The sequence below is a fragment of the Terrapene carolina genome, unplaced genomic scaffold, assembly GCF_002925995.2.
Source record: "Terrapene carolina triunguis isolate 2854851 unplaced genomic scaffold, T_m_triunguis-2.0 Scaffold32200, whole genome shotgun sequence".
NCBI classification, from domain to species: Eukaryota; Metazoa; Chordata; order Testudines; family Emydidae; genus Terrapene; species Terrapene triunguis.
This window is the reverse complement of record NW_020696551.1, coordinates 270484-294821: the sequence shown is the minus strand read 5'-3', so window position 1 is coordinate 294821 and position 24338 is coordinate 270484. Positions and strand designations below refer to the sequence as shown.

Genomic DNA, 24338 nt, shown 5'->3' with positions numbered 1-24338 from the left:
CTTGGTGGGAGGCAGAGCTGAGGTCCAATGTGGGGCCCAAGTGATGGGGGGCATCCTTGGGGCAGCACACAAGGGTAATGCCTCGGGCCTGGCCAGTCTCATGGCACAGGACAGCTCCCCCTTATGCCCAGCGGTTGGGCCCTTCCTGGCTGCACCCAGCCCAGCCATGGGGCTGGTCAAGCCCCCGAAGTGGGATCTGGGATTCTTGCCCCTCCCCCATCAATACCTGATTTTTCCAGCCCCCATTGGTGGGACCGTGCCCCTCCTGAGACCCCAACAGCTCAGCCCTTCAGTGCCTGCCGGGGGATGCGGGACCTGGCTCAGTGGGGGGGAGGATTTTAGCAGCAGCAGGACCAAGTTGCAGCTTTACAAATAAAACCCCAGGAAGGGTTCAAGCCCGCAGACCCCTCGCTGGCCTGGGCACCGCCACGAGCGCCCAGCAGGTTGGGGGGGGCCTCCTTTGTGCAGCTCTGGGAGGGGCTGAGCGCCTGCCCTCAGAGAAAAGCATCCCACACTGGGTGCTCCCAGATCCCTTGCCCCCCACTCCCCTCCCCACCGGCACAAACCCTGCTGCAGAATGACACCAGCACACAGGCTGGGGTCAGGCTGGTTCTTTAAATAAAAAAGCGTCCAGCAAGCGCCATCAAATTAACAATTACACCAGAGTCAACAGCGGTGTCATGTGTCCGCCCCCCTCTCCCCCCACCCCACCCAGCACCTCCCCATCTACCTGCAGCAGAGACAGGCTGGCCGTGGCCCAGGGGCTGGGGACACGTATCAAAAAGCACTTTCCAAAAGTCCTGGTGGGTGCCCCCGGGGCCAGCACTGGCAGGGGGCGTAGAAAACGAAGGCTTTGAGGCAGAAAGGCAGGTGTGGCAAGGCCCTCGCCCGGCGCGGGAGCCCCTCATTCACTCAGCATCAGGGGGGTTGTTAGCCCTCCCCCTTTGTTTTGTGTGTGGGGCGGGGGGTTGTCCACAATAATCACAGCCTGGCTGATGCAGCAGCAGGGGTCTCACCTCCCCCATCAGCCTTGGCTAAGGGCCTGGCGCTGCCAATGGGGGCCTGGCAACCCTGCCACCATAGCCAGCTTTAAGGGCTTGACCCTATAGCAGTCCAGGAGCGTCTTTCCTGCCCCCCCACCCCGGGCACCTGGCCCAGCCTGCCAAGCTGGGGCCTGCTGCTGTTGCTTGCCGCAGGTGCAGACCGTGGCCCTGTCTGTGGGGCCCTTCCCTCACCCAGCTGCCCCAGATGCTCTGCAAAGCCACCCCCAGCCACCTGCGCCCTGCCCCGATCCCCAGGGCGTCATGCGGCACAGCAGCACTGCTGGGCACGGTACGGGCACACCATGCAGCACCGTGCCAGCTCTGGAGATGCAGGGGCGTTCCAGGCCCAGCACCACCATGGCAGCGTGTTCAGGCCTGGGGCCGGATCACTGTGGGGCCAACCCAGCCCCCGCTCATGTTCCCACACCTGGTCAGGCCTGGGGGGGGGCCACAGTGAGATCCCTGGGGTCTGGGCCAGCAGTAGCTGGGGCACTTGGCCCTCTGCCAGGCAGCCCCACGTGGCAATGACCAACCCCAGGGCTGTTTTGGGGGGGAGGGGCATGCCAGGCCTCGTTGGTGGGGCGGAATAGGGGCATCCAGCACAGGGGCCCAGTGGCACTCGAGCCAGTGCTGCGCCCCAGGCATCCAGTCCCATCGTGAGTGGCTCTGCAAGGCGACATCTGTCCGGTCAGCCATGTGCCTGGAGCTGTGGCGTGGCCAGCATGGGGCTCAGCGCATTCACCAGGAGCCAAAGTGCAGCCAGTCAAGTACATCCATGGTCCCGGCCCCTGCCCTGCTCAGCACCAGCCAGCAGGGGGCTGCATTGGGCACAAAAACCCTGGCAGGTCGAGGAAGCGCCCTGGGTCCTTTCACTCCTCATTGACGGGCCAGTGGGGCACCTGGCAGGAGCGTGGGGCGGTGCAGCTTGTGCCCCAGGTAGGGGCCCCGTCATCTGGTCCCCGGGAAGGAGGGGCCCCATCGGCTGGTCCCCAGGGCAGAGGGGCCTCGTCTGTTGGCGGCTGGTTCACGGGGCAGAGGGGCCCTGTCGGCTGGCAGCTGGTCCCTGGGATGGAGGGGCCCCATCGGCTGGTCCCCAGGGCAGAGGGTCCCCATCAGTTGGTGGCTGCTCCCCAAGATGGAGGGTCCCCATTGGCTGGCGGCTGGTTCCGAGGATGGAGGGTCCCCATCGGCTGGTTCCCGGGGCAGAGGGGCCCCGTCGGTTGGCGGCTGGCCCCAGGGCAGAGGGGCCCTGGCAGCTGGCGGCTGCTCCCCGGGATGGAGGGGCCCCGTCAGCTGGCAGCTGGTCCCCGGGCTGGGACAGCGGGGGCCCCATTGGCTGGTGGCTGGCCCCCGGGGCAGAGGGGCCCTGTCGGCTGGGCCCCGGGGGCCCGCTCAGATGGAGGTCTCGTCGCTCCTGCTCAGTGATCAGACACAGACCGAGGGGGGGGAACAAACACACAGACGTATGGTCATGAGCAGCTGGGCCGGGCCCCCGGCAGGCTGGCCAGGCGGGCGGCAGAGCCACGTGGCGCGGATGTTAATGGAGGAAATTAAAGAACAGAAATCTGAGCGGTTGGGGGCGGGAGACAGAGAGGAGAGGGGGGGTTAGTGCGAGTGGAGAAGGCAGTGGAGGAGTTAGAGCAGGCGAGCGCCCCGGCAGGATCTTCCCCCACACCCCGAATTGGCCCTGCCCCCTCGCGGCCCCGGACTCCCGGCTCGGAGCGCTGGGCCAAGCCCCTGGCCGGCTGCTCGGGGTGGGGCAGGCTCCCAGCGGCTGGGGACAGCTCGGCCCATCCTGTGACTCGCAGGGGGCGGCCGAACCCTGCATGGAATTGGGGATGGGGGGAACTGAGGGTCCGGCCCCATAGCCCAGTCCAGCACTTGGGATTCACCCTGGCGGGGGGGCAGGATCCGGGCCCAGAGCGAGGGCAGAGCCGTGGGGGCACTAGGTCAGGGGAGGAGCCATCTGGGGGGGCGGAGCCTGGTGGGTTTGAATGGGCACATTCACCTCCTGGGGTGATGGAGGCTGACGCCGGCGCTGGGGGGAGGGGGGAGGTTGGGGTGCCGAGGGAGCAGTTCCACAGCCTCCCCCCACAGCCAGATCCCGGGCAGGGCTGTGGCACTGGCTGCCCTGCAGGTGGGTGCCAGGAGGGGTCAGTGGCAGGCCGGGATAGTGGCCTGCCCCTGCCCTGCTGAATCCAGAGGGTCTCCAGGCAGCACCTTGGCAGCAGGCTCGGCCCCAGGCACCTACTCACTCGGAGCCGGAGGAGTCCTCGTCCACCGTGCCGGCCTTAATGCTCATGGCGATGGGCGTCACCCCGTTGAGCTGCTCCTGCAGCGTCTGGCGGGGCCGCGGCAGAACCCTGCCCCCCCCGGCTGCCCTCACTGCCCGTCGAGGAGCCGCGTGATGCCACCGTGCCCGGCGGGGGGGGCCGAGAGCTCACTGGGTACAGGGCGGATGCTGTTCTCGCTGATGGTGGGGAGGCACTTCTTCTTCAGGATCCCTGCGGGGGGAGTTGGGGGGCCGTGAGGCTGGGCAGGGGGAGATGGGAGGGGCCGTGAGGCTGGGGCGAGGGGAGATGGGAGGGGCTGTGAGGCCAGGGCGGGGACAGATGGGAGGGGCCGTGAGGCCGGATGGGGGGGAGATGGGAGGGACCGCGAGACCGGGGCGGGGACAGATGGGAAGGGCCGTGAGGCCGGGGCAGGGGGAGAGGAGAGAGGCCGTGAGGCCGGGGCGGGGGGAGATGGGAGGGGCCGTGAAGCCGGGGCAGGGGGAGATGGGAGGGGCCATGAGGCTGGGGTAGGGGGAGATGGGAGGGGCCGTGAGGCCGGGTGGGGGGAGATGGGGGCATGTGGCTGGGACAAGGAGAGATGCTCGGGGCTTGCAGCCGGGGCGGGGGTGAGGGGGACCCTCCCGGTTCCTGTCCTGGGCAGGCGCCCTGTGCCGCGCTGCAGACGGAGGAATCGCCCCATGGGAGCAGAGCCGGCCCATCCAGCCTGGGCTCCCAGATCCTGCAGCCAGCGGGGCCGGAGCAGCTCCTGCGGCTTTGCCAGGCTCGCCTCACCCACAGCGCCTGCCTCTCTGCAGAATTGGTCAGTCCCGGCCTGGCAGAAGCCTGCGACCACCAGCTGCCACGCGGGGCCAATGCCACCCGGCGAAGGGCTGGAGAAGCCACGCCAGGCTCTGCTGTGTCTATAGGGGAAGCTCTGAGGACCCTCTCTAGGGTTGCCATATTTAAACAGTGAAAAAAGAGGACACTCCACGGGGCCTCAGCCCCGCCCCAACTCCTCCCCTTCCCCACCCCTGGCCCCGCCCCAACTCCACCCCTTCCCTGCCCCACCCCAACTCTGCCCCTTCCCCAAAGTTCCCGCCCCAACTCCACCCCCTCCCCTGAGCACCCTGCATTTCCCCTCCCTCCCGTACCCCGGGCTCTGGCTGCTGCTGCGCTTGGGGAAGTTGCTTCGGCCCCCGCCGCGGTGGAGAGCAGATTGGGGGAGTTGTTAGGTTTGGCTTTGCTGCAGCCACTCGCACTCGGGGTCCCCTTACCATGCCTCCCTATTTTCCTGGACATGTTCGGCTTTTTGGAAATTCCTCCCGGATGGGGATTTGAGGAACAAAAAGCCGGACATGTCCGGGAAAATCCGGACGTATGGTAACCCTACTCTAGCCCCTGGAGCACCCCACACCCACTCAGTGGTATCTGTGGAGGACCCTGCCCTGCACAGCACCCTCCCGCCAGCCTTGCAGTGCAGTGCTGGGCCCCCACCCCGGGGTGCGGGGGTGCTGGGTTCTCCGCTTACCTTTCTGGGGCTGGGCAGTGGGGTTGGGTAGCGGAACCAGCACGTTCTTGTCCAGGGCCTCCCCGTTCTCCCTGGGTGCCTCCTCCAGGGGTCCCAGCCACATCTGCCCTGCGGCCGGCTCCACCCGCAGCGTCTCGGGGCCGGCGTGCCCATCGCTCTCGCTGGCCGTGGTCACAAACTCCCCCGGCCAGTAGGGCTTGCCGTGGGCCGGCGGGTTATCCACTGGGGGAGAGCACAGTGAGCCGGGGACCCTGGAGCCAGCTCCCCACCACCCCGGGGACCGCTCCTGCTCACGCCGGGCAGGCGAGGGGAGGGCAGGTACCCAGCATGGGGCAGGAGCCTGATGTGGGGAAGGCACAGGGAGGGCAGGCGCCCGGGGTGGGCCAAGTGAGGGGAGGGCAGGCGAGGGGAGAGCAGCACCCGGCGAGGGCAGGGCAGCACCCAGCGTGGGGCAGGCGAGGGGAGGGCAGCACCCGGGGTGGGGCAGGCACCCGGGGTTACAGGACAGCCAGGGCAGGGGTGGAAAGGTGCCAGCCAAGAGAGCAGGGCGCTGCCCAGCCCCACGGCTTAGCCACCTCCCCTCCCAGAACGGGGCTCCCGGGCGCTGACCCGCTGTGGGGGCTGCTCCCTCCCCTGCGGGCAGCCCCCAGGTCCCGCCGTTACCTTTGGAGGTGCTGTGTGGCGGCAGCTTCTCGCCGGGGGGGGCCCAGCAGGTTCTCCCAGCAGGGCTCCCCCGGGAACGCTTCGTCCTCGCTGTCCGAGGAGTGGGTGGAGGCGTAGGAGCCGCTCTGGTCGTCCTCCAAGGACAGGTCGCTGTCCGAGTCCGTGTCGTGCTCTGGGGCAGGGTCACACAGAGAGCTCAGCAAGGTGCCCGCGCCCCCACCCCCAGCCGGGCCAGCTCCCCACACCAGGCCACCGGCCTGCAGGGCCACTCCCAGCCTAGGGCATAGCCGGGAGGTGGATCCTGGTGCTGGGCTCCAGACACCCCCGTTCTGCCCCCGAGCCAATGGGCCCCTCCGGTGTGGCAGCCACCAGAGGATGCTGTCGCTAGCCGCCCGCCCTGCGTCACCCAGCAGAGGGCAGCACCGCTCCACCCCTCCTCACCGTTCGGCTGGTCCGTGGCCTCCAGGAAGTGGGCACCGGGGTCTGTCTGCCCACTGGGCACCTGGCAGCTCTTCAGCCCAGACTCCTCCCTGCAAAACACGTCCGGGACGCTAGAGCCACGCAGGGCCCGGCCACGCTGGGCTCCCGAGCCCCCCCACACGGCCCAACGCTGCCCCGGGGGACCCTGGCAGGGCGGGTGGTACCTGAGCACGAAGGGGATGTAGCTGTGCTGGCTCTTGCCGGAGTGCACGGTGCTGTACAGGGAGCCCGTGGAGGCACCGAAGGGCGTGTGGTACAGCCGGCCAGCCACATACGTGTTGTTGCAGTTGTAGGCCTGGGGGCAGGGGGCAGAGAACAGGGGGGCGGACAGTGAGTCACTGCTTCCTCTGACATTTCCCACTCAGCCTGCTGCCCCTCCCCTGCCAGCCCAGCCCTGTGGTCCCCCACCTCTGCCGGTGCCCCTCATTCCCAACCCACAGCCCCTGCCATCCCAGCCCTGGGGTCCCCCTAGCTCTGCCGGTGCCCCTCACTCCCAACCCGCAGCCCCTGCCAGCCCAGCCCTGGGGTCCCCCCCAGCTCTGCTGGTGCCCCTCACTCCCAACCCACAGCCCCTGCCAACCCAGCCCTGGGGTCCCTCCAACCCCCCAGCTCTGCCGGTGCCCCTCACTCCCGACCCGCAGCCCTGCCAGCCCAGTCCTGGTAGAGATGACGCCGCTCAGGGCAGAGAGCCAGGCCAAGGCATTAGTTACTCTGGCTGTGCGGGGCCGGCACTCACTGCGGTCAGGGTGGATTTGGTGGTGAGCGCGGGGTCTGTGCTGTGCGTCTTGCTGCAGCTGAACTTCAGAGCCTTCCTCACGTCCTTGCTGAAGACGATGCAGGCGAGGAAGATGAAGGGGCCCTGAGGGAGGGCGCGAGGGGCAGGTCAGAGCCTGCTGGGACTGAGCTGGGCCGGGGGGCCCGAATGGAGCCGGGGGGGTCCATGAGCCAGGGCCCCTGCCCCAACGTGCTGCCACGCTTCCTGCCGGGGGTGATGGCTCTGGGGGCAGGGGCCCGCACAGGGCTCCTCCAGAGGGGATCTCTGTGCCGGGCCCAGATCGCCCCTAGCCATCACAGCACACCCCCCCCCCCGGCACCATGGTGTGAGGCCAGCTCTGGGCCAACAGGGCCACGCAGGGCTGCAGGGGCCTCCGGGTCACCTCTACTCAAGCTCAGCTTCTGGGCCAAACTGGGGAGACCCCCGCCCCCGCTGGGAAAAGGCCCCACCCCTCCTGGGGGAAGGCCCCGCCCCCTGCCCCGCCATACCTGGAGGCAGTTGAAGCCGGCAAAGAGGTAGTGGAAGAGGATGGTGTCGCTGTTGACGGAGAGCAGGGCCAGGAGCCATGTCGCGCTAACCAGCAGCAGCACCAGGAATGCCGCCCGCAGCCCCGACCTGCGCCGGGCAGAGGGGTCAGGCCAGGCCAGAGATGCCGACCCCGCCTGCACCGATCCCTCCCCTGCCTGCCCACACCACCCCGCCTGCACCGACCCCTCCCGCGCCCACACCAACCCCTCCCTCACCCGCCCCCACACCAACCCCGCCCGTGCCGACCCCTCCCTGCCCACCCCCACACCAACCCTGCCCGCACCGATCCTTCCCCTGCCCGCCCACACCAACCCCGCCCGCACCGACCTCTCCCCCACACCCGAACCGCTACCTACAGACCCTGCTGCACAATACAGCCCCCCGCACACAACGCCTCACACCCACCCCTGCAGCACTCACTGAAGGGGTAGAGGCTGTTCCCCCAGCAAAGCTGCCCCACCCCCAAGAAACACCCCCCAGGTTCCCTCCCCCTGGGAGCAGGCCTCAGTCAGCACTTCCTGTGCTGCCCCGCCAGCCAGGGCTGCCCAGCTCTGCTGCAGTGTGCCAGGCACCGGGGAGGGGAGGGGGAAGACTCACACTGGGCCCCTCTTCTCAAAACCCCGCTCCTGGGCCAGGCAGGCGGCTTTGGTGGCCAGGATATGGAGGAAGACGCTCATCTACGGGAGGGAGAGGGTGGGTCAGCAGTGCGAGGCAGGGCCCAGGGCCCCCCCTGCCCGTACCCATGGCCCCCTGCCCCTCCCCACAGTCTGCCCAAGTGGCCATAGCGCAGAGCCCAAGGCAGAAGTGGGGATGCGGCTGCCCCGGCACAAGCCACGGGAAGCAGCCCCCAGGTCAGAGCCCTGGTCCAGCTGGGCTGGGACACTTTCAAGGAATTCATGGTAGAGGGGTTCCCTTCCTGGCTCCGCATGACAGGAGGAATCTGGAGGCCAGTGGGAGGGAGAGCAGCAGGTCTGTTTGGCCCAGGCCCTTCCCTCGACCCTCATGGCTCTCCCCAGCAGGGGACCTCAGCGGGGAAACTGAGGCACTGAGAGGCAAAGGGGCCTGTCCCAGGTCAAACAGAAAGTCAGTGGCAGGCCTGGGAAGAGAACCCAGGAGTCCTGGCTCCCAACCGCCCTGCTCTAACCAGTAGACCCACCCCCCCCCAGCAGGGATAGAATCCAGGAGTCCTGACTCCTAGTCTCCCCCCCCCACACCTAGAATGAGTGTGTGTGGGGTGGGAGGTGCAGCCCACATGGGTGAGTGCCGGGACCCCATCGATGGGGTGTGGGGGGGGGCAGTGTGTGCAGTGTGGGTGCAGGTAACGAAGCTGGGGCTGCTCTATGCAGGATTGACCAGCCGTGCCCGCGGGGGTGGTGGGGGCACCCTATGTGCGGCCCCTGCAACTGTGACGTCAGCAAAGGCTTCGACCCTGACTGCAACAAAACCAGCAGGGAGTGTCACTGCAGGGTGAGTGAGGGCGATACCACTGCAGAGGGACTGGGGGGGGGGGGGGGCCCGGGCAGCCGGGGGGCGGTTCCCCCGGCGGGGGGGTGGGGGGGGGGCCGGGGCCGGGGGGGGGGAAATACCCTGCAGGGGGACTGGGGGGGTGCCCAGGCCAGACCATGCTGCTGTTGGTCTTGCTGCCCTTTGATCCTCCCTGTGTCTCCCCAGCCCCATGCACTAGCCTCTGAGACCCCCACTGCCCCCATATGCACCGAGACAGCGAAGGCGATGGGCCCAGCGAAGCTCCAGACCAGTGTGTCGTAGATGGAGAGCCAGCAGAAATCGGGGTTCCCGTAGCCTTCGGGGTCCAGCCCCACAGCCAGCCCTGCGAAGAGAGGAGCCGCATGGCTCATCACATCACATCCTGGCAGGGTACGGAGGAGCCAGCAATCCATGAGCCCTCAGACCGGGAAGGATGCGGTCAGTCTTTACTGAGTGCTTGGGAGCGGCTACCGGCGTCAATCTCACCCAGAACATCCCTATCCCTTATCGCAAGGTGACATCTGAGGGGTCGGATTGTGAGCCGGTCCCAACAGCCCAGAGAGACGTTAGCTAGTGCGAAGGGCTGGTCTCCAAAGAAGGGGTGACGCCCTGCCCCATGGGAGAGGTCCGTGGATACCAGACCTGCCACTGGAACGTCCCTACGTACCGTCAGCGAGAGGACAAAAGACATTTGTTCTCCCTCGTCCCCGTGAAGTGGAGTCAGGCAAGTGGATTCCTCCCAGCAGCTGAGTTTGCAGCTCAGAGCACATGGCAGGAGGGGGATCAAACCCCCAAACAAAAGAAACTTGGGATCTTTGTGCTGCTTGGACGCTGGGGTCCAAGTGTTTCTAGGCATAAGCAAGAGCTGCCCAGCTGGTTGGCCTGGGTTAGCCCTAAAGGACACATAGAGCTGGCTTCTCATAGAAGCCTCTATTACCTTTTGAAACTTAAGATTGGAACTCATTTGTGTATCTGTTACCTGCTGTAACCTCGTCAGTAACCCTCGTTACCTTTTCCTAGCTAATAACTCTGTAGCTGGTTTGTTAGAGAACTGGCTGCAAGCCTTGTCCTTGGGGTGAGATCTAAGGTGCAACTGAGCTGGGGGAAGTAGGGTGACCAGACATTCCAATTTTATCGGGAGTGTCCCTATATTTGCTTGTTTGTCCCGCGTCCCGACCGATGTTCGGTCGGGACGCAGGACAAACAAGCAATTTTGCCCTCCGCTCCAGCGCACAGGCGGAGCCCAGAGGGGCTCGTGCCACCCCCCCCGCCCCGACTCCGCTCCCTCCTTCCCCCATCGGATCCCTTCCCAAATCCCCACCCTGGACCCGCCCCCAGCCCCGCCCCCTCACTGCCCCATTGGATCCCTCCCCAAATCCCCGCCCTGGCCCCGCCTCTTCCCCAAGCATGCCGCATTCCTCCTCCCTCCCAGGCTTGCGCTGATCAGCTGTATGGCGGCGCAAGCACTGGAGGGAGGGGGTGACACCAGCGTGCGTTGCACGGCCATGAAGAAGGTAGGACCAGGGCGGGGATTTGGGGAGGACAAAATTGCTTGTTTGTCCAGTGTCTCAAGCTGCGTGAAGGTGGGAGAGGCACCCGGTGTGACGTTATTGATGTAATCTGGGACCATATAGATCATTGTTGCAACCAAGGTCCTGTAGTGGCACCCAGATCTTGTGTAAAGGGGGTCAAATGGGGTGTCTAAGACAAGGTTATGAATTACTGGTTATAATTATGCTGTCTGTATGTGTGTATCAATTTTGTAGTTGAAGTTAGGAATATTGGCTCTATACTGTCTGTACTTCAAACTTATGCTAGGCTGCTGGGTGACATCCCAGACAAATTGGTGTTAGCTCTGCCTAGTCTGCTTGATGGCCCATTATAGATTCATAGATTCATAGATTCTAGGACTGGAAGGGACCTCGAGAGGTCATCGAGTCCAGTCCCCTGCCCGCATGGCAGGACCAAATACTGTCTAGACCATCCCTGATAGACATTTATCTAACCTACTCTTAAATATCTCCAGAGATGGAGATTCCACAACCTCCCTAGGCAATTTATTCCAGTGTTTAACCACCCTGACAGTTAGGAACTTTTTCCTAATGTCCAACCTAGACCTCCCTTGCTGCAGTTTAAGCCCATTGCTTCTTGTTCTATCCTCAGAGGCTAAGGTGAACAAGTTTTCTCCCTCCTCCTTATGACACCCTTTTAGATACCTGAAAACTGCTATCATGTCCCCTCTCAGTCTTCTCTTTTCCAAACTAAACAAACCCAATTCTTTCAGCCTTGCTTCATAGGTCATGTTCTCAAGACCTTTAATCATTCTTGTTGCTCTTCTCTGGACCCTTTCCAATTTCTCCACATCTTTCTTGAAATGCGGTGCCCAGAACTGGACACAATACTCCAGCTGAGGCCTAACCAGAGCAGAGTAGAGCGGAAGAATGACTTCTCGTGTCTTGCTCACAACACACCTGTTAATACATCCCAGAATCACGTTTGCTTTTTTTGCAACAGCATCACACTGTTGACTCATATTTAGCTTGTGGTCCACTATAACCCCTAGATCCCTTTCTGCCGTACTCCTTCCTAGACAGTCTCTTCCCATTCTGTATGTGTGAAACTGATTTTTTCTTCCTAAGTGGAGCACTTTGCATTTGTCTTTGTTAAACTTCATCCTGTTTAACTCAGACCATTTCTCCAATTTGTCCAGATCATTTTGAATTATGACCCTGTCCTCCAAAGCAGTTGCAATCCCTCCCAGTTTGGTATCATCCGCAAACTTAATAATCGTACTTTCTATACTTTCATTAAGGACCATCAGCTATACAATGGACCCATTGAAAGAAGGCAGATACGCCTTGTACTCAGCAAAGTATGCAGGGACTGGCCCATGTGACTCCAGACTCCATTTTGCTGTAATTTTCCACAGTAAGAACAAAGAGGTGTTCTTACACCTGGAAAAGACTATATAAGGCTGATGCCTCATCTCCATTTGGTCTTCAATCCTGCTTCATACCTCTGGAGGAACTTTGCTACAAGCTGAAGCTTTGAACAAAGGACTGAGGACCCATCCCAGCGGGGGATGTATTCCAGAGACTTGATTTGAACCTGCAGTTTATTCTATTGCTGCTGCAAGCCTGAACCAAGAACTTTGCCATTACTGTATGTAATTGATTCCATTTAACCAATTCTAACTCTCATCTCTATCCTTTTCCTTTTATGAATAAACCTTTAGATTTTAGATTCTAAAGGATTGGCAACAGCGTGATTTGTGGGTAAGATCTGATTTGTATATTGACCTGGGTCTGGGGCTTTGTCCTTTGGGATCAGGAGAACCTTTTTCTTTTACTGGGGTATTGGTTTTCATAACCATTTGTCCCCATAACGAGTGGCACTGGTGGTAATACTGGGAAACTGGAGTGTCTAGGAGATTGCTTGTGAGACTTGCGGTTAGCCAGTGGGGTGAGACCGAAGTCCTCTTAGTCCGGCTGGTTTGGTTTGCCTTAGAGGTGGAAAAACCCCAGCCTTGGGCTGTAACTGCCCTGTTTGAGCAATTTGTCCTGAGTTGGCACTCTCAGTTGGGTTCCGCCAGAACCGCATCGTCACACCCGGCCGGGCTGCCAGTGCCATGCCCAGACCCCGAGCCTGAGGGGCAGAGCTGCCGCCCACTGGCCCCCTCCCCTGGGGCGGCTGGCGGCCCCTGTTCCTCAAGGCCTCCCGTGTCCCCCGGCCCCTTTGCCCAGCTGTTGCGCATGCCATGCCCTGCCCCGAACCTCCCGGGGCTGCAGCGCAGGGACGGGCCGCGGGCGGGTCGGCGCTACAGGCTGTTCTTGTACGTGGGGACAGACTCACCCCACGCACAGGGCAACTTGGTGGGGTCACAGCGGCCGCAGGCTGAGCACGCCCCAGCCGTTCGCTTCCTAATCCCGGGGTGCTCTGTGCTGCAGGGCAGAACTGCCGCCTGCCTGAAATGCTGCTGAGTGGGCGGGATTGCACCAGCTGGGCATCTTCCCCTATGGGGGGAAGTGGAGACGAGGCGAGCTGGTGCCGGGGGGGGGGGGCGGGGAGCTTTTTTTTTTTTTTTTTTTCCCCGCCGTCCCCCCCCCGTTCCGATTTTTCACCTTTGTCATCTGGTCACCCTAGGGGGAAGTGACTGGTCCTTTGGGACTGGGAGTGACCTGAACCTTGCTGTGATCTGTGGTGAGTGACCAGCTATCACAAAGGCCGGAATGCCCCAGGGGACTGTCTGTGACTCCAGAGGCATCCACACTAGATAACTGGTTGCTGAGGGCTCAGTACAGAACTCCCAGGCAGCATGGGGGGCGGGGGCGCCCTGCTCCTCCCAGCCTGCCGAGAGCATTCCCCTCGCTGTCTTGCCCAGCTGCTGACAGCGGAGACATGGGAGCAGACATAGCCCCAGCAGGGAGGCAGGGCAGCGCCGGGCTCACCTGTGATGAAGGCTGGCACGCCCCAGCCCACCATATAGTAGAAGCGCATGGGGCTGTGGTTGATGTCCCGCACCTCGGTCAGCATGCGGTAGAGATGCAGCGCCTCCAGCAGGAGCCATGCGAAGGTGCACATGTAGAAGAAGTGCAGCAGGATGGCAATCACGGTGCAGGCAAACTGCGGGGAGAGCCGGGCGTTAGGGAATGGGAGGAGCCAGCACAGCCAGGGAAAGGCCCCAGGACACCCCAGTTAGCGTGTGCCCCACAGGCTCTGGGGTGCCCTGCTGCCCCCAGCTGGGAGACTGCACACTGCAGGGCCTCCATGCCTGGGCTCAGCCAGCCCTGCCGGGGCTCCATGCGGAGGCACAGGGCCCAGCCACCGCCTGCACAAGGGTCACGAGACCGCTCAGCGCCCACCCCTGTGCCAGTCGCGTTGCAGGAGGGACCCAGGCTGGTCCAGCCCCCCCCCCCCCCCCCCCCCCCGGCCCCCGGGGACGTCGGCCCGGTTGATGCCCAGCAGGAAGACGAGCTCGGCGAGGAAGAGGGCGGCGGCGGTGTTCTTGCGGATGCTGTGCTGGTTGGCGTGCAGGGCGCGCAGGCCAGCCAGCACCAGGAAGGTGAGCAGGAGGCTGCCCAGTGTCACGGCCACGGAGGCATAGGTGATGGTCTGCAGCGGCAGGATCTCCCCATTCTGGGGGGCAAAGGGGGGCTCGTTGAGCAGCAGCCAGGCACCATGGGCCCCGCCCCCCAACCAGCTCGGGGCTCAGAGATCACCATAGCCCCACCCTCTCTCACATGGGGCCTGCCCATGGCTCCACCTCCTTGGGGATGGGACTCCTCCCCCTCTCACCCCTTACACTGTGGGCCCACCCATAGCCCCACTCCCTGGGCAATGGGGCCCCACCCCACCTCTAACACTGTGACCCCGCCCATGGCTCCGCCTCTGGATAACTGGGCTCCTCCCCCTCTCACCTCTAACACTGTGACCCCGCCCATGGCTCCACCCCCTGGCTTGGGGCCCTGCCCCCTGCCTGCTCACCTCTCTCCTGGAGATGTCCATCAGCACAGCGAAACTGGTCATGTGGCTGCACTGGCAGCTGACATGGCTCTCGTTCCTGAAGACCAGCTCACAGCCCCTGGCTGACCAGCCGCCCGCCCCGCCAGGCCTGGGGAGCAGGAAAGCCGGAGTTGGGGGGGGGCTCTGGGCTCGCAGGCCCTGTCACCTCACCAGGGTCCCCCAGAGACTTCCCTCGCAGGGGGCGGGCTGGGCCCGGCCGGGGGTACTCACAGCATGGAGTGGTTCCAGAAGACGCAGATGGGCTTGGAGCGCTCCTCCGTTTCCAGCAGCCGGAACTGCACGGTGACGGGCTTCTCCAGCGCCTGCGGTCCCCGCTGCTCCTCGGCGTGCACGCTGATGCTCACCACCGGCGTGTTGATGACGGGCCGTTTGGGGACCCTGCAGGAACAGCCGGGGCCATGGGACCCAGCGCCACGCGTCCGCCTCACCTCGGCCCCAAGGACCGGGACCTGTGTGCTCCGCCCACCCCAGCTACCTGCCCCCCGTCTGCGCCCCCTGTGCCTCTGCCCCCCTACAGCTACCTGCCCACCTCCTGCGCCCCCTGTGCCTCTGCTCCCCCCAGCTACCTGCCCCCTGCCTGCGCCCCCTGCGTCTCTGCTCCCCCAGCTACCTGCCCCCCGCCTGCGCCCCCTGTGTCTCTGCTCCCCCCAGCTACTTGCCCCCACCTGCGCCCCCTGTGTCTCTGCTCCCTCCAGGTACCTGCCCCCACCTGCGCCCCCTGTGTCTCTGCCCCCCACAGCTACCTGCCCCTGCCTGCGCTCCTGTGCCACAGCTACCTGCCAGAGGAGATGGGGGGGAGGGTCCCAACCCAGTTCCTAGCAGGGCCGTGGAGACCGAGCTCCCCTGGGGACCCCGCAGGGCAGGGCCATGGCATGTTGGCTGAGGGTAAACAGGGGCCTTCACTGCCTCTCCCTGCCCGCCCCCGCCGGCTCCTCTCCCCAGCGCCCCTCCCGGGCTCCTTTCCCCAGCGCTGTGGGTACCGCAGGCTCCGCTTGTCCGTGTCGTACTGCTCCGGCAGCAGCCCTGCCAGCGTGCGGTAGATAATCACGCTCGCCACAGCCTGGCCCTCACTCAGGTTCGGATGCCTCTTGTGCCTGGTCACCAGTGACGGCTCCTCCTCCTTCTCTGCAGAGCTGGGGGGCTGCTTGGCACTGCCCATGGGGGGGTCTGGAGGTAGAATCAGGGTAGGTGAGAGCTGGGCCGGACCTTGCTCCTGCGAAGGCAGCAAACACCCAGGCGAGGACCAGTCCCACCGCACTCCCTGCACTACAGGCCGGTGCCCGCAGAGAGCGCCAGGCTGTGCCATGTTCCCCCAGGGCTGCAGCGGGTTTAGGATTACAGCCCAGCCCTGGGCTCCCCCCAGCTCTGCTGGTGCCCCGGGCTCCCCCCAGCTCTGCCAGTGCCCCTCACTCCCCACCTGCTGCCCCCTCAATCCCAGCCCTGGGCTCCCCCCAGCTCTGCCAGTGCCCCTCACTCCCCACCTGCTGCCCCCTCAATCCCAGCCCTGGGCTCCCCCCAGCTCTGCCGATGCCCCTCACTCCCGACCTGCTGGCCCCTCAATTCCAGCCCAGGGCTCCCCCTCCAGCCCTCCCTCAATCCTGGGCTCCCCATAGGTGCTGCCCAGCTCCACCCCCTGCTGGCGCCCCCCCGGTGGGGCACTGCCGCTGACTCACCTTTGCCCTCGGGCGCCCGGAAGACGGTTTTGGGGAGGATGACGGTGGTTTCCAGGTCTGCGGGCTTCTCGCCCCGCAGCGCCTCGTAGTGGGGCAGCTTGGCGCCAGCGAAGTTCCCCTTGTCCAGCCGCACTACGGAGATGACTGGCAGAGAGACCCCCCATGAGGGACTGGGCCTGCCGATGGCACAGCCTGCCCCCGTCGAGCTCACCCCACCCTCCTGCCCATGCTGGCTCCCAGTTCGGCCCCATCCACACCCTGCAGGGCTCGGCTGCCTGGACCCAGACCCCAGCCACCACCTGCTGCCGCCCCCCTGCACCACCACACAGGCCTCCCAGGCTGGGCAGCCAAGCCAACATATGGCAATGATTCTGGGAGCCCTGGAGACTCCCGGGCCCAGCCATGGGGGCGCCGAGTGCCCACCTTCCCCGGACTGGGGCTGCTCAGGAGCGGGCCCTGCGGGGGATAAGGCTGGGCTCCCTAACACGCTAGGGCTCCCCTTCCGGCTCCCGGGCACAGCAGCCAGCACCCCTTGTGGAGCCAGCGCCAGCTGAGCCATGATGCACGGGCCGGGGGAGGTGCCCAGAGAGCCCCTCACCCCGCCGAAGCCCATGAGCTGCCTGCTGGGGGGGCCTGGCTCTGGGGCTGGACAGGCCCCCCCAGGGCGTGGGGCTGCGACAGCTGGTTGGTCTGCGGGGCCATGTCCCCACCCTGAGCCCAGGGTGCCCTGCCAGGGCCAGGAAGCCATGAGAGAGCTGAGCCCCAGCTGGTTCTGCCCGTCCCTGAGCAGCCAGGGAGGGAGGAGTTCCAGGATAACCCCCCCACCCCGCCAGAGACAGGCGCGCCCCCTACGGGCAGTGCCATGCCTGCAGGTGGGGCTAGTCAGATCCGTGCCCTCGTCCTGCCCCATGGCCAGGCAGCGGCACCTAGGAACAGCGCAGGGTGCAGTGGGGTCGGCCCACTCAGCTCCACGCTTCTCAGTCCCCCACCCGGCCTCCGCCCAGCCCCACGCTCCTCAGCCCCCCACCGGTCACCCTGGCCCCCTCAGCTCCTGCCCTCACCGGCCATGTCAGGAGCTGGCTGGCCCTCTGCTGCAAGCCCCCAGGCCCAGACAACTGCCACCCTCACCGCACATGGGCACAGCCAGGCCCACTCAGAAACAGCCCCCCCCCACTTGACAGCCACGCCCCCATGCAGCGGCCACGCCCCCCACGCGGCGGCCACACCCTCACCGATGTTGGGTGTGATGAGGGTGAAGGGGCTCAGGTAGGTCTGGCGCAGGTTCTGGCCCAGGGTGCTGGCGTAATCCTCGTAGCGCTTCAGCAGCCAGGCCGTGCCGCCCTCCGTCTGCTGGATCAGCTCCCAGTGGCGCTTGTTGTTGGGGTCCAGCAGGGCACTGCCCACCCGCAGCAGGTTCTGCCAGGGTGGCACCATGAGCACGGGGCCCTGCTGGGCCGACACACGGGGCACCCCCGGGTCGGGGTCCAGAGCACAGGCCTGGCTAGGCACTGCGGCAGGCATGCTCGTCACCATGGTGACCGAGCGCCTGGGTCCCACCCCTCCAGGGCTGAGCCAAGGTCGCATTCGGGTCTCAGTGGAGCCATCTGGGGATCCAGTTCAATGGCTCTTATGCTGGCACCCAGCACCGTGGGGTCAGGGTGTCTGGGGCCCTGCCCGACCTGGGGGACCCACCTGCCCCTGGGGGACCCACCCAACCCCATGGAATCCGCCCAACCTGGGACCCGCCTGCCCCTGGGGGACCCGCCCAACCCCGTGGGACCCACCCAACCCTGTGGGTTCTGCCTGCCCCATCTCCCCAGCCGGGCATTTTGCTTGTGGGTGTGAGGGGGAATCACCTGCTCCAGGCCACAAGAGCGCCAGGAGTCCCCTGGGCAGCCTGCACCAAGCGACACTGGGGTCCCACATCCTTCCTGTCAACCCCCTGCCCATGCACCTGCCACCAGCCATGCCCAGCCTGTGTCCTGTAAGGCGTCACCGAGCCGCCCAGCCACCCTGTGCCCATACCCAGGGGCAGCCCGGACAGGCATGGCAGTGCTCAGAGTCTTTCCCAGGTTCCCGTGCCAGCTGCTTTACACAGGGTCAGTCTCCAGCTTGCCCCATGGGGCACACATGTGGCCCCAGCAGGGGAGCATCCTCTGATCACAACAAGCCCCCCGTGCCCATGAGCCAAGCTCCCTCCCTCTCTAGGCAATGCCACCTGAAGCCCCCACCCCTGTGCCTGCCTGGCAGGGCTTCCCTGCGCCACCCCAGCTGCTCTCCCGACCCGCTGGCACCTCAGTGAAGTGGATGTCCTGTGTGGCGGCCAAACCGAAGCCCTGCTGGTGGCTCTCATGCTGCAGGAGACGGGCGCAGAGCTGGTACGCCACCCGCACGTCGCTGCCAAAGTAGCTGGTTGTGTGCTGGGTGGCATTGTACAGCTGCAGGGCCGCCTGCTGCACCAGCCCCGGGTCCAGGAGCGACTCGTTCCGCAGCAGCCGCTCCACCTGCGCCAGGCAAGGCAGTCATCAGTGCTGGGCACTGGGGCACCGGAAGGGGCACAGGGGCATGAGGGGCCTCAGACCAAACATGGCCTGGGGGACTCAGGGCCGGGCACATGGGAGGCAGGGGGGCCTCAGATTGAATACGGCCTGGGGGCTCAGGTCCGGGCACTGGGGAGGCGGAGGGGCCCAGGCTGAACGCAGCCTGGGGGCCTCAGCACTAGGCACCTGGGGGGACACAAGGGCATGAGGGGCCTCAGACCGAATGTGGCCTGGGAGGCTCAGGGCCAGGTGCTGGGAAGGCAGGGGAGTCCCAGACCGAATGCAGCCTGGGCTGGGGAGAGGCCTCATGGCTGAGATCCAGCTGCCTTTGGAGCCCAGCTCTCATGATGCCCTCCCCAAGGATGGGACTGGTCAGTTTGTGGGAAAACCCCCTCTGATTGGCTGCCTTCCCCACTGCCCCGTCTCCTGGGGAAGGGCAGCCAATCAGAGCTGCTGCAGGAAGCTGGCAGAGCCCCCCCCCACCCCGATACCTTTGCATGGGGGGAGCTAAACAGCCCAGCAGGTCAGGACCTTCCCCACAGTGAGTGACAGGGCAGCTCCTCAGCCCCCCACACACTTGTCCTGGGCAGAGGCAGAGAGGGGTGAAGACCCCTGAAGACGCCGCTGGCCTGGATGGGGAGAGGAGCCCCCAGCACCCCCAGCCTGGGAGAGGAGGTGAAGCCTGAGGGGGGCCAGGATGAAGTGTGGGGCAGGGCAAGGGGAGCCTGGCAGCTCCGATGGCCCCTGCGCTGGGGCTGGCCCAGAGCACAACACGACCTCGTCTAAAGCGCCTGGTGCTGGGGGGCCAACTCCTGTGGGGCTGCCCGTACAGGGAGCACCACTCCCAGCATGCACTGCTGCACCGCACCCCAGGCCTCACCTCTCCAGGTGGAGCAGTGCATGCTGGGGCCCCCTGGAGTCACAGCCAGGGCGCTGGGCGCTGCTGAGGGGCCCGGCAGGGCTGGGTCTGGGCTTTCCGGCTCTGAGGGTGCTGGGCAGACGCCACTTACCAGGCTCCGGAGCTGGGCGAAGGGCAGCGAGGTGCAGTTGAAGAGGTTGGGAGCCTGCCAGCCCTTGTGCTCGTCACAGTGCCGCACCGCGGTGCCTGCGGGAAGACAGCAGGGGTCACCGCGGGGCGCCCCGGCCCTGCCCACCCACCCCCTGCCACCAGCAAGTCAGCGCCATCCTGCGCCCTCAGCTCCTGAGCAGGCGGGCACAGGGCATCACGCTGCAGCCGTGGCACGAGGGCGCATCGAGCACCGTCTCCCATCGCAGCGGCACATATTTACCGAAGGATCCTCGGGGGCAGGGCGACGCGGCGGGCAGCCCAAAGCGGGTGCGGGGCCACCAGATGTTGGCTTCGATGGCACGGGGGCAGCTGTCGTAATTCACTGCATGGCAAAGAGGCGAATCAGAGCGAGAGCCCCGCGGTATCCGGGCAGGTGCCCCAGCTGGGCAGGTCCAGGGACCAGCTTTACCTCAGTGTGCTCAGGGGAGCCCTGGTTGGAGGGCACACGGGCCACAGGACAGCCCCGGGTTGGGGGGTTGCTATCACAGATCCTGCCTGGACAAGGGCCTGCCGGGGGGTGGGCAGGCAGCGGGGTCCATGGGGAGTCTGGGGAACAAGGGAGTCGGGGGGACGGGACATCACCCGGGGCCGTGGGCCACATCCTGGCTGGGAGACCTTGGCAACCGGCGGCCCAGAGACCCCCTTCGCCAGTGGAGGGGGCGGCAGGGGGCCCACAGTTCAGGGGCTACGGTCCGTTCAGCCCCCTGCTGATACTGACAGCTCCACCCTCCAATCCCAGGGTGGAGCGGAGCTATCCAATATGACCCAGCCCCCCAGCAACTCCTTTATTTCCTGCTGCAGGGTCCCTGCCATGCCCTGGGGACTGCGTCCTCCTATGCCCTGGGCGCCGGGCCTTGCCATGCCCTGGGGACCGGGCCACACCATGCCCTGGGGGCTGCACCTGCTGTGCTCTGGGGGCCGGTCCCTGCCATGCCCTGGGGACTGGGCTCTGCCATGCCCTGGGGGCCGGGCCCCACCTCACCCTGGGGACCGCGTCCTCCTATGCCCTGGGGGTCGCACCCGCTGTGCCCTGGGGGCTGGGCCCTGCCCTGGGGGCCGGTCCCTGCCATGCCCTGGGGGCTGCACTCGCTGTGCCCAGGGGGCCGGGCCCTGCCATGCCCTGGGGGCTGCACCCGCTGTGCCCTGGGGGCTGGGCCCTGCCATGCCCTGGGAGCCGCGTCCCGCTGTGCCATGGGAACTGCGTCCCGCTGTGCCCAGGGGGCCGGGCCCTGCCATGCCCTGGGGACCATGTCCCGCTGTGCCATGGGGGCTGGGCCGACCTTCGCAGCCGTTGGCGGTGACCTCAGCAAAGGGGTTATCACAGCGGTCGCAGCGTCGCCCGATGACGCCTGGCTTGCACTGGCACTGCCCTGTCTCGGGGTCACAGAGCCGTGCCAGGGAGCCCGTGGGGTAGCAGTCGCATAGCAGGCAGGAGTCGCTGGCCAGCGGGCGGTAGTGATTCTCCTGGGGGGCAGAACACAGGATGTTAGCCCCAGGGGGCAGCTGGCAGCCCTGGGCAGCCAAACCCTATCTATCGACCAGGCAGCCCACAGGCCGCTGCAGGACCCGATCCACCCATTGCCTCCCGCCCCATGGGGCTCCTCTCGGTGGAGGGGGAGTACAGCCCCCACCCATCCAGCTAAGCCTGGTGGCAGGACCTAGTTAGTGCCATGGGGGGGGGGGCTGACTCGCTGAGACACGCCAAACTCTGCTCACGCATGGACCCCCATACAGCCAGCAGGCACTGCCACCGACCATGTCCCACTGCCAGCCCCTCGGCTGTCTATTGCCCAGGCCATGGGCAGAGCCATTCCATGGGGCAGGTACCACCAGAGCCCAGCAGCCCAACCCCACCAGCCCGCGCCCAAGGCTGCAGAGGGCAAAAAATCTCACAATCCACCTGGGCCCTCAAACTGCCTCATGAGAGTGCTTGTCCCAGTGCTGCTCAGCTCCGGGCCCCTGCTGGAGCCCTTCTGGGAACCCGGCGTGGGTGGGGACACAGGGCCCAGGGCCAGAGCCAAGCAGGGGGGCAGGGGACGGGCAGCACAGCCAGACTGCAGCAGGGGGCTGATGGGTGGGGCAGAAGGAGCCGAAAGCCCTGGAGCTAAGCTCTGGGTCACTGGCACTGCCCAGCAGTGCTATCCCCCCAGCTGGGCTGAGCACCCCCCCCCCCCCCCCCCCCCCCGCTCCCCCCCCCCCCGCCCCCCGCACCCCCCCCCAGTCCCCCTGCAGTGGTATCCCCCCCAGCAAACCCAGGCTCCCCCCGTCCCCCTGCAGTGGTATCGCCCTCACTCACCCTGCAGTGACACTCCCCGCTGGTTTTGTTGCAGTCAGGGTCGAAGCCTTTGCTGACGTCACAGTTGCAGGGGCCGCACATGGGGTGCCCCCACCACCCCCGCGGGCACGGCTGGTCACTCCTGCGCAGAGCAGCCCCAGCTTCGTTACCTGCACCCACACGGCACACGCTGCCCCCCCCACGCCCTCGCTGGGCACCCAGCACTCACCCGTGTGGGCTGCAACTCCCCCCCACACACACTCACTCTTGGCACTGCTCCCACACACGCCTGGCACATTCACTGCATACGCACAAAACACACAATGCCCCCAACATGCTACCAGACACTGGGCACACACTGCCTGCCCCTGCACTGCATGTACACCCAATATACACCCAGCGTACACCTACACTGCACACACACCCAACATACACTACACTGCACACACACACTCACTGCCTACATTTGCACTGCACACACACCCAGCACACACCTGTACTGCCTGCTCACACTCACTGTGCACATGTACACACATACACAATCACCACGTAACCTGCACTGCACACACAAACACTATGTACATCAGCACTGCGCACACACTGAACACCTGCATGGCACACACACCTGCTATGAACACCTGCACTGCGCACACAGACACACTGACTGCATACACCTGCACTATACACACACACACACACAAAATCACTGAGTATACCCACATGCCATCCACACACAATTACTGCATAAATCTCTACTATATGCACACACACAGCGTACATGTGCAGTGCAAACACACACTCACTAAGTACACCTGTATGGCACACACACTGCATACGCCTGTACAGCACGCATGCACACACACACCCTGAGTGTACACTTACACTGCACACACATAGTCACTGAATACACCTGCATGGGGCATGCACACTCACATACTCACTCCATATCTCTGCACTGCACACATATGCACACACACATAGTGTACACCCACATGGTGCTCTCTCACACACATACACACTGCATACAGCTGCACAGCACACCCACAGAGTTAGGGTGACCAGACAGCAAGTGTGAAAAATTGGGATGGGGGTTGGAGGGTAATAGGAGCCTATGTAAGACAAAGCCCCAAATGTTGGGACTGTCCCTATAAAATCAGGACATCTGGTCACCCTACACAGAGTATACACCTGCACTGCATGCACACTCACTGCCTACACCCCACACTGCACACCCAGTACTACGTCCACACAGAGCACACCTGCACTGCATGTACACTCACTGCCTACACCCCACACTGCACACCCAGTACTATGCCCACACAGAGCACACCTGCACTGCATGCACACTCACTGCCTACACCCCCACACCGCACACCCAGTACTACGCCCACACAGAGCATGCACCTGCACTGCAGACTCCCCCCCCTCCCCCCACGTCCTGGCATCTCACTTGTTTTCGCAGTAGGGGCCGAAGTAGCTGGGGGGACACTCGCAGGTGTAGCCGTGAGGGGCGCTGGGCTTGCGAGTGCACGTGGCCTGGTGCTCACAGGGGTTGAGGGCACACACGTGGGCACAGCTGTCTCCATAATAACCTGGGGCAGGAAGGAGGAGACACCTGGTGGTTCAGTGTCCCGATGCCCCAGCGTGGGGCTCCCATGGCTGCCCGCCCCTGCTGGCTGAGGATGAGTGATGCTCCGAGCGTGCGGCACCAGAGCCAGGGTGGCCTTGGCCCCAGCTGTCCTCCAGGGGGCTGGCCAGCCATGGGGTGCCCCTCGCGTGTGATCAGCTCCCCACAGCTCCCCAGCCTGGCTGAGATGTGTCCCGCTGATCCCAAGGGGCTCCTGGGGGCTGTACTGGGGGGGGGGCAAATACCCCTGAAGCTGCACATGGGGCTGAGCCGATCCTGTGCACAGGGATCGCCAGGCAGCACGTGACCCCCCTGCACCCCCCCCGGTGTGGGCACCGCAGGGCAGAGAACGCTGCCCTGCCCCGCCCCCGCCCAGCTCCTGGCCCCTCACCTGGGTCACAGCTGCAGGAGAAGCTGTCCCAGTCGTCGTTGCAGTAGCTGTTGGCTGGGCAGGGGCTGGAGTCGCAGGGGTCAGGGACACTGCAGCCACGCTCCACGTTCACCCGCTCGGCCTGGTTCACGTTCAGGGCCACGGCACTGGCCGCCGTCTCGCCAATCCGCACCCCCTGCCATGGCACAAGGGGCCCCGGTGAGCCTGGCATTGGCCCCGCACCCCTTCTGCCCCCCCCCGAGCCCCCCCCCCCCCCCCCCAAGAACGGGCCCACAGGCCCAGGGCCGGCTCCAGGCACCAGCACAGCAAGCAGGTGCTTGGGGCGGCCAACGGAGAAGGGCGGCCCATCCGGCTCTTCGGCGGCAATTCGGCGGTGGGTCCCCCACTCCTTCTCGGAGCGAAGGACCTGCCGCCGAATTGCCGCCCAAGAGCCACAGATCGCGATCGAGGCTTTTTTTTTTTTTT

At 65.1% G+C, this 24338-nt stretch overlaps 1 protein-coding gene across 1 annotated transcript in view; it reads right to left on the bottom strand.

The window, feature by feature from the left end:
- Nucleotides 1–2580: 2580 nt before the first annotated feature.
- Nucleotides 2581–24338, bottom strand: part of LOC113409302 (cadherin EGF LAG seven-pass G-type receptor 2-like) — a 64315-nt gene continuing 42557 nt past the window's right edge. The window contains 27 exon segments of the mRNA XM_026663064.1: nucleotides 2581–2608; nucleotides 3299–3414; nucleotides 3416–3472; nucleotides 3474–3547; nucleotides 4845–5066; nucleotides 5508–5547; nucleotides 5549–5679; nucleotides 5949–6037; nucleotides 6152–6282; nucleotides 6724–6846; nucleotides 7251–7377; nucleotides 7888–7967; nucleotides 9006–9118; nucleotides 13224–13399; nucleotides 13712–13911; nucleotides 14260–14386; nucleotides 14509–14676; nucleotides 15279–15465; nucleotides 15972–16115; nucleotides 17204–17387; nucleotides 18266–18475; nucleotides 19522–19616; nucleotides 19801–19902; nucleotides 20861–21044; nucleotides 21877–21997; nucleotides 23306–23447; nucleotides 23874–24048. Coding sequence (XP_026518849.1) covers nucleotides 2581–2608; nucleotides 3299–3414; nucleotides 3416–3472; nucleotides 3474–3547; nucleotides 4845–5066; nucleotides 5508–5547; nucleotides 5549–5679; nucleotides 5949–6037; nucleotides 6152–6282; nucleotides 6724–6846; nucleotides 7251–7377; nucleotides 7888–7967; nucleotides 9006–9118; nucleotides 13224–13399; nucleotides 13712–13911; nucleotides 14260–14386; nucleotides 14509–14676; nucleotides 15279–15465; nucleotides 15972–16115; nucleotides 17204–17387; nucleotides 18266–18475; nucleotides 19522–19616; nucleotides 19801–19902; nucleotides 20861–21044; nucleotides 21877–21997; nucleotides 23306–23447; nucleotides 23874–24048 — 3546 coding nt within the window.